The 9,669-nt window shown below is 40.3% G+C and overlaps 1 protein-coding gene across 1 annotated transcript; it reads left to right on the forward strand.

Moving 5' to 3' along the window:
- Positions 1-8,129: 8,129 nt before the first annotated feature.
- LOC108758958 (uncharacterized) lies at positions 8,130-9,615 on the forward strand (the record flags this gene model as incomplete). The annotated part of the gene is made up of 2 exons (XM_018504204.1): positions 8,130-8,895; positions 8,993-9,615. Coding segments are annotated over exons 1-2 (1,389 nt in total), but the record flags the coding sequence as incomplete, so codon positions are not given.
- Positions 9,616-9,669: the final 54 nt, after the last annotated feature.

Raw genomic sequence — 9,669 nt, forward strand, 5'->3', positions numbered from 1 at the left:
GAATTTTAGGTCTTCTATACCTTTCTCTCTTACACCTATCTTGGCTTCAGCCTGAGCGTCCTATTATCATTCCATGTGTATATGTTCTAAGACTGAGCGCGTCACGCGTCGCATTGTGAAAGAGAGAAAGAGAAGTATATATATATATATATATATGCAGGATGTCCCAAAAAGGTCGGGACATCTAAATATCTCGGGAAATATAGGTTTTACAGAAAAGTGTTTCAGACAAAAGTTATATGGTTTAAAAATATCTATTTACTGATCCTATCAGTTTGACCTTGGGTTGCGTAGCCAAGGTCAGGTTAAGGTTACATTGATTTTCTTAAATGGAACACCCTATTTTTTATTCAAAAATCTAATAGCTGATGTCGAGAGTTTTCCAAAACGCTATAATGAAATATTTTTTTATGAAGTACTTTTCAAGTTATAATGCTTCAAAGTTACAGTATCGCCGGCATTAGCATTACCCAAAATATTTAATTTTGGAGACTGGCCAGTCAAGGCGAGATCAGTCGGTGGTCCGTGAATCTTGACCTTCAGTTAATGCACAAACAAAAACATAACGTAGCAAAATCGTGAGGGTCTTCACATATCCGTAACACGTTACGTTTAATTTTCCAATGCATACTGTATTTTCTTTACTATCCGAACTTCAGACATGACGAATTGACAATTCATACCGATCACTGTTTAAGTTCAAATTGTTCGAACTGTCTGAATTATTCGAATCAAATGCTCATTTGTTGGAACTTCGAACTGTTCGAATAGATCGAATATTCAATGTGTTCGAATCGGTAATTATGGAGAAGACGGGCGACCTCACCGATTTTAATAAAATTAGGCTCATTCGATGCGTTTTTGCATGAAACGAAAGAATCTGGCAGAAAAAAGTGTCGCTCTGCCTCCCGAACTGAGATATTTAGCGTTAAAGTTGACGACTATGTAGGTTAGGAAATCTGTCTTACCGACTACATGTAGTGCTACGAGTATGCCTTTTTCATGCTCTCTGATCTCATGTGCATGCGTCTAATTGGTAAGGAGGAAATGTAACTAAATCTGAAATAGATTTTCTTTTGTTAAAACTGTTAAGAGATTGTATCAAAATGAAACTGCACGAATTCTTAGCACTGACTTACGATAGGGAAAGATTAATACAGTTTTTGATAAAAACCAATCTTATACTATCTGAAATGCAATGTCCTAAGTGCAATAGTAAATTAATAATTGATAAAAATACTTTTTTATTTCATTGTTATATAGTGTATTACGAGAAAAATAAACATAAAAAAAGAATAAAAACAAAATGTAATTTTAAAACATCTGCTAAAATAGATACATGGTTTACCAAATCAAAATTAAGCTTAGAAATTATATGCAGATTAACTGCTTATTTCATTATGTTAAGACCTCCACGACAAGAGTTTTTGTGTACAGAACTTGAACTTTCTGACAAATCAGTTGTAGATTGGATTTCTTTTTGCCGAGAAGTATGTTATACATTTGTTAACATATTCATTTTTACTAATATATTAATTATATTATTGCTCAGTGTATGTACTGTTAATAATTCCAATAATGAATAACATTAAACATTAATATTTATGTCGAAAAAAATAGGTTTGCATTTATTGGACTAGAAAAAATTCAACAAAACTTGGAGGACCCAATAGTATTGTTGAAATTGACGAAGCAAAAATCGGCAAAAGGAAATATAATCGTGGTCGAATTATTGATGGAAAATGGATATTCGGTGGTTATGAACACGATACAGGAAAAATATTTCTTGTTCCTGTTGCAAATCGCACAGAAGAAACTCTCCTTCAAGTAATTGAAGAATGGATTTTACCTGGAACAACAATAATGTCAGATTGTTGGAAATCTTACAAGAATTTAAACAGTAAAAACTTCCAACATTTGACAGTCAATCACTCTATGAATTTTGTTGATCCAGATTCCGGTACAATATACAGGGTGAGTCATTTTAATTTATGGACCTCAACATCTTCCAAATTACGGTATCTACAAAAAAATAGTTTAGATAAAAGTTGACCAGGGCAGAGGGGGTCATTTAATTGTACCATTGGTTTTGACCTTGAGGTCAATTTTGAAGGTTATTTCAAGGTCACGATGGTTTTTTTAAATGGGACACCCTATTTTTGACTGCGGATTTCGAAAGAGCGGAAAATTTTACATCAAACTTGTCTTATGAAAAAATTGTTTTTGCGACCTTGGAAAGGTAAAAAACGAAGGTCAAATGCCTGAAAAACGATCTAGTGTACTTTTTCTGAAATGACGTGGTTTTCAGGGTAACACAAATGTGCATAATGCTTGAAAAAAGTCAATGAATTGTAAAAGTGTAAATCACTTTGACTAGCTTGACCTTGAGGTCAATTTTCAAGGTTGTTTGAGGCTCATAACGCATTTTTTTATTAGTAAACCCTATTTTTGACCGCAGAACCTGTTTTTTGACAATGGGCTCTTAAACAATGGCACTTAAATAATATGCACTTACATGAGCATAGGGATTTTTTAGTTTTTCGACCTGACCTTTTGAAGGTCATATCAAGGTCAAAAGCACTTTCATCTTACTTTTAGCGTTACCCGGAAACTACGACGTGGACTTAGTAAGTTCTGTTTCCTTTAGGGTGCTTGATTATCGTGAGTCCCCTTGCTTCTCACGTCGGGGTGCTTGATTATCGTGAGTCCCCTTGCCTCTCACGTCGGGGTGCTTGATTATCGTGAGTCCCCTTGCCTCTCACGTCGGGGTGCTTGATTATCGTGAGTCCCCTTGCCTCTCACTGACACTGTAATTTAAATGAATTACCCACGGAGTAATTGTTCAAACTTACCTCCGTTGGCTTCGAGGCATAACTGCAATCTGTTTTGAAAACTATCCGCAGTTCTAAGCAGGGTAGCTCTAGGAATGGCTGCACAAGCTCTATGAATGCGGTCCATAAAATCATCTCTTGTGGTTGGTCGTTCAGCAAAAACAACATTTTTCAAGTATCCCCATAAAAAGAAATCAGGCGACGTCAGATCTGGTGAGCAAGGAGACCATTCAACTGAATCCCTTCGTCCAATCCATCTGTCATTGTAAGTGGCATTTAAAAAGGCACGTACAATGAGTGCATAATGCGATTAACCATCTTGTTGAAGCCACATTCTTGCTCTTGTTGCTAAGTCAACATCTTCTAATAAGCCTGGTAAGTGATCTCTTAGCAACGATAAGTAACTGTGTCTATCAACGTTCTCTTCAAAAAAATAAGGTCCAATCAAATAACCATTTACAATGCCACACCACACCATAATACTCCATCGATTTTGATGATCTATTGGCTTATACCAGTGGGGATTAACATGTGACCATTAATGGCAGTTGTGTCTATTAAGTTGTCCGTTACTACAAAATGTAGCCTCATCTGAGAATAGCACATACCTAAAAAATTAGGATCATCGTGTAACATTTGTAAAGCCCACTGGCAAAAAGCAATACGCATCAGATGATGATTAGGCTGTAAAGCCTGCGTAAGAGTGATGTGGAAAGAGTGATAATTTAGAGCTCTTAAAATTCTAACAACATTTCTTTGTGGTATACCTATTTCCCTTTCAATCTGGCGAGTACTAACATGAGGATTAAGAAAAAAAAAAGTTACAGCTCGCGCATCATTTTCGTCATATTCATGATGTTGACGTTGACGAACAAGATGTCCATTGCGAGCTCTTTGGACTAAACTACGTATTGTCATATCAGTTGGATGTCGCCTTTCAGGAAAACGTTGAGTATAAAGCCTTGATGTTGCATTGTAATTGCTATGACACTCCCCTAAAACTAATATAATATCAACAATCCCATTAGGACTATAATCGGCCATTCTGGAAAGGTAACTTGTGAATGTAATTACCTACATACAATGTTTGGAATTTTAAAATTTAAGCAATTTTAAATACTAAATTCTTCAATTATGCAGAAGTGAGTAAGAAAGAAAAGGAATAAAACTCTATTATAACAATAATTATAAAACTTAAATCAAACGTAATTGTTTAGTTTTTTTCAATCGTTGATTATTAGCATTATGCAATATCTGTACTTGGCGGGTAGACGCCTTATGTCTAAATGGAAATCCATTTCTACTACGGGAGCAGCGGACGTAAGGTGCGCATAGCTGGGAGCTCTGCGACGGCATCTGGCGGTGACAAGCCTAACTACTTCCTCTGCTCACAGCGCAAACCTCGCAAACCAAGAGCTAAAAAATCCCTATGCTCATGTAAAAAGTGCCATTGTTTAAGAGCCCATTGTCAAAAAACAAGTTCTGCGGTCAAAAATAGGGTTTACTAATAAAAAAATGCGTTATGAGCCTCAAACAACCTTGAAAATTGACCTCAAGGTCAAGCTAGTCAAAGTGATTTACACTTTTACAATTCATTGACTTTTTTCAAGCATTATGCACATTTGTGTTACCCAGAAAACCACGTCATTTCAGAAAAAGTACACTAGATCGTTTTTCAGGCATTTGACCTTCATTTTTTACCTTTCCAAGGTCGCAAAAACAATTTTTTCATAAGACAAGTTTGATGTAAAATTTTCCGCTCTTTCGAAATCCGCAGTCAAAAATAGGGTGTCCCATTTAAAAAAACCATCGTGACCTTGAAATAACCTTCAAAATTGACCTCAAGGTCAAAACCAATGGTACAATTAAATGACCCCCTTTGCCCTGGTCAACTTTTGTCTAAACCATTTTTTTGTAGATACCGTAATTTGGAAGATATTCGGGTCCATAGATTAAAATGACTCACCCTGTACATTTCAAATATATAATTATACATTTCTTGAAATATATACACAAGAAAATGAAAAAAATGTTATGTCTAATTTGCAAAAATTATATAAATACATCTTTTTTAACATACATCTTTTTTATTTCTTCAGGAGCCCACACTCAACATATTGAACGCGTTTGGAGGGAAGTCAGAAGTAATATCCCACGATATGGAAAACGTAATAAACATTTAATAGGCTATTTAGCTGAATATTTGTTTAAACGTGTTCATAAATATGACGAGCGATTACATAGTTTCTTCTGTGTAATTGCAGAACTACATCCACCGAAGACCTTTCAAAATACAGATGTTGTAGAGACTACAACATAAATTATATTTTCACATAATAAGTCTATGGAATGTTTTTGTTTTTTATTTTATGTATCTATATTTTGAAATGTCTGTTATTTTGTTTTAATAAATCATATATTTATTATGGCTTAAAATTAAATTGACTGTTATTCCTTTGAAAAAAAAATTCACTGCTTTATAAATTCACTGCTTTACAAACAAATTCACTATTTTACTGCTGTATTGTATGTAGTTCTATCCAAAATAAATCACCCATGTGGACAGTGGGGTGTATAGACAGTAATGCTTGGGTTCGGGCGGCGTAGCCCGAACTCAACCATTACTGTCTATACACCCCACTGTCTACATGGGTTACAAATATTCGAAGGGGACACTGTCTAAGCACTACTACATACGTTTAATTTTATACCATTGATTTTAAATTTCGTGCACTCTGACTGAAACGAAACCAAGCGCATGCGCATGAAGTCAGAGAGCATGAAGAAGGCATACTCGTAGCACTATACAGAGTGAGTGTCGATCCGCGCTGGGGTGCGGACGTGCGTCTCCTGTCTCCGTGTTGTTTGGTCGTGTAGCGAGTATATTTCGCCTGCGAGTAGCTATTGTGCGCCTTGCTCTAGTTATTTGAACGTTTCTCGTTCCGGACTTCTGAACATAAACTTTGTGCCGTCACTGCAAAACACAGTGTAAAAGGCTTGACTCAATTTGAGGCATCATGCCTCAGCCCCCCGGGGTGGGGGATGATGGCCGCGGCGGCGTTTCGGGCGCATCTTTCTCTCTTAATCCCCTGACTCTTATTCTAAATCCTTCTTCTATTCTATTCTAAATCCTCCGATTCTAATATATCTTCCCCCCCTCTAGCTCTCCCCATAGCGAACAGGCCTCTCAAATCCTATTAGAAGACATTTATAAGGAGGCTGGCCTGACAATGCCGAGCCACCCTCGAGATGAGGCGACCGCGTTAGAGTGCGGCATCAATAACGCAGGTAATGAATGTCCGGTGGGTCCGGATGGGGCGACTTTCGTCACCTCTGGGCCTTCCATTCGTCCCCCATGGACATCGATGAGGAACAAAGACAAGCTAAAAAACGAGCATTGCCAGGGCTTGCAGAGGATAATACTCAAAACAAGCATGCACCTCCCGCCAAGAAAGGTGCATGCGCGAGTGTAAGTAACCCTGATTCGCCGTCCAGTGTTCGGGCGGATTCGCATGAAAATTCAGCCAACCAGAACTCGAGCAATAAAATAACGCCGCGATACAGTCAGCGCGACATAGGCCCGTACGTTGTTTATGTATATCCTAACTCTCGAGACAATATCGTACATTCCACGCTCATAAGCCGCATTATAGTTAAAGCTGGCATTCCTGACATCCTCGAAATAAAGAAAACTGGTAAAGGAAAGATAACGATTATAGTCAAAACCGCCTCGAGTGCCAATCGATTGGTGGAAAACTCTGTGTTTACTAAACATAACCTGAAAGCATTTATTCCTTCTTTCAAGGTTCTCAGGACAGGCTTAATCAGTGATATCCCACAACAAATCGAACTGGACGTTCTAAAGGAAGGACTGGAATCGCCAAAAGCCAAGATAATTGATGTGCAGAGACTAAACAAGAGATGTGTCACAAATAATAAGATCGAATATGTCCCATCTAGAACAATCCGCATTAAGTTTGCAGGTCAGATCCTGCCGCAAGAAATCTTTTTGTTCAAGGTCAGGCATGAGGTTCGCCCTTATATTCCACTACCGAGAATCTGCCATCTCTGCCATAGAGTCGGGCATGTAAGCGGCTCGTGCAAGAGCACTCCTAGATGTTTGCATTGTGGTGAAGACAAGCATGACAGCAGCAGTAATAACAGTGCAGGTCAGATGTGTCGTATGCAGGGGGAGAGCCCCAGATGTATCAATTGCCAAGGTGACCACTGGGCCAACAATCAAAACTGTCCAATGATTGTTAAACAACGCACTATAGTCAGTCTTGCTGCTGTGGAAAATATTTCCATAGCGGACGCAAGAATCTGGGTTGAAAAAGGTTGGAAACCCTCCTCTCCACCTCCCAACGCATCGCTGAGAAATAACAACAGAAAGAACAACTTTCCCAATCTCCCTCGCGGTAAGGAGACTCACTTCGAAAATTCTAACAGATTTAACCTTCTAAGTACTGAAGAACCTGAAAACGTGTACCGCTCATATGCTGAAACCTTAAAATCTCAGATTCAACCACAACCACAGCCACAAAGAAACAAGCAGATCTTTCGCAGAGGGAATACGCCGACGCCGACGTCCGCGTCGGCGCCTCCATCTCGCAGATACGTGACTCAACCCAGCACGCTTGAGGGTGGCTATGATGAAGGGGCTCATCGCCAGGTTTTCATCGAGGCCAACGGCCGAGCCTCGCACAAGTCTGGTAACGGCATAGCCTTCTCCAATTACTCCTCCGAATGGTCAGAGTCTCGGGGTACGTACGCAGGTAAGGCGACTGACGAGTTGGACTTTGCTGAGCTAATTGCCATGGCAACTGGAATCTTTTCACACTTTCAGAATAACAATATCGCCGGCGCTCTTAGCGACATTTTTAGGCTTCTCAAAACTCTTGGCAAATACTTTTTTCAATCTCCTTCCTTTGCTCCTCAGCCTGACAGAGAAGCGAGAGATTCTTCTAGAATCCCCCATGTCATCAATGATTATAACAACAGGTTCGAATAGCAGCAAGACTCTGTATTCGATTACGATTATGAATCGGATTGTAACTACAACTTTCGGAACTAACTCATTTGCTTCACGCGATAATGCCAATCAGGTTAGTGACATCCCACGTGGCCTGCGTGGTCTTTTGTCTCCGCCATTGTCGCGCGGCGGCTCGGCGGATTGGGGATCGGTGGCGGCGCTGCCGTCGCCCTCGCCGGTTCGCCGGCGTCGCGGGGCTGGCATGGGCACAGCTTCGGGGAGTAGCGCATCTCACAAACGATTCAACATCTTTCAATGGAACAGCTATGGAATTAGAAGTGGACTTCCCTCACTGCTTTCAATTGCAAAGGACTATCATGTTCTCTGCATCCAAGAAACCTTGCTTAAAAACAATAATATTAAAGGTCATCAATATTAAAGGTTTCAACGCATATAGAAAAGATATAACCCATCCAGGAGACCGAGGCATATGCACACTAGTAAGAGCGGATATCAAGTCTGAGCTTGTTGTCCTCCAGAATACTGAGCATCCATCAGTAGAATTCAATGCGGTCAGAATTGAGTGCCTGACTTCTGAACCGGTGATTATCGTCAATGTCTATCGACACCCCGGGCAAAGAACTCCCGCTTCCTTCTTCAGATCTTTGCTCAATAGCCTGCAAGGTTATAAGAACCTTATCATTCTGGGAGATTTCAATGCTCATCACCCGGCATGGGGTTCCAGGACACACTCTAGTTCGGGAAGGACCCTTCATCAGCTCATTGAAGAATATGACTTGTTCATGCTCAATGGAAAAGCGCCAACCTTTGTGAGAGCCTCATCAGCTACTACCTCAACTATAGATCTGGTTCTGGCGTCTCCCTCCCTGGCACCTCTGTGCAGCACTAAAACAAAATCCGATACTCTCGGCAGTGATCACTTTCCCGTCATCACGACAATCGGCATCCAAGCCTGCTTCAAAAAAAAATTTTACTATAAAATACCGTTATCTAAAGAAATGTGCCAGGATCTGTCTCGGATTCTGCTCTCTGCTACCAAGGATCTTCCCGCTCAAGGGGATGATTTATTAGGTTGACGCTTTCATTAACAACATCCTTGAGGTGGCCAGGAGCTTCCTCCCGGAGAGCAAGCGTTTTCCACGCACCTCTGTACAAATAAAAAAATTAGAACTTCTGCCTTGGTGGAATGAGATCTGCTCCGAAGTGGTTCGCGATAGAAAGAAAGCTATCAGAGAGTTCCTGTCCATCCCCTCTGAGGAGAACCATCAAGATTTCCGCAGGGCCCGCTTAAACTGCGCCAGGGTGCTCCTGGAACAAAAGCGAAGAGGCTGGCACACCCTGGTGAATGGTTTCAACGCAAGGACTCCTACCAGTCAGATTTGGGCCTTGATTAAAAGTTTCAAGAGGAGGGCGTCGCAACAAGACTCCCCGCAGCAAGAACACATACGAATTGCCATGGAAGCTATCTCCAAATTGTGTCCTCCGTCGTCCTTTTGCAATAGATCCAAAACTCTGACAGACATGAAATTGGAGGACGAGAAAAACACAAATACACATGTTGGGTTGGACGACCCTCTGACCATGAGCGAATATCGGAGAGCAAAAATCTCGTCCAGAAAAAACTCCACGCCTGGATTGGATCAGGTTTGTTATAAGATGCTGGATCAGTTGCCCATGGAACACAAGATCTATTTGCTATCTATGTTCAACGATATCTTTTCCCGGGGAACATTCCCAGATTCATGGAAAACCTCGCTGGTTATATTCATACCTAAACCTGGTAATAAGGCGGTTAGACCTATTTCGCTCATGTCGTGTGTCTGTAAGCTTATGGAGCGAATTCTT

The sequence above is a fragment of the Trachymyrmex cornetzi genome, unplaced genomic scaffold (assembly GCF_001594075.2).
Source record: "Trachymyrmex cornetzi isolate Tcor2-1 unplaced genomic scaffold, Tcor1.1 scaffold1610, whole genome shotgun sequence".
In the NCBI taxonomy this organism is placed as follows: domain Eukaryota; kingdom Metazoa; phylum Arthropoda; class Insecta; order Hymenoptera; family Formicidae; genus Trachymyrmex; species Trachymyrmex cornetzi.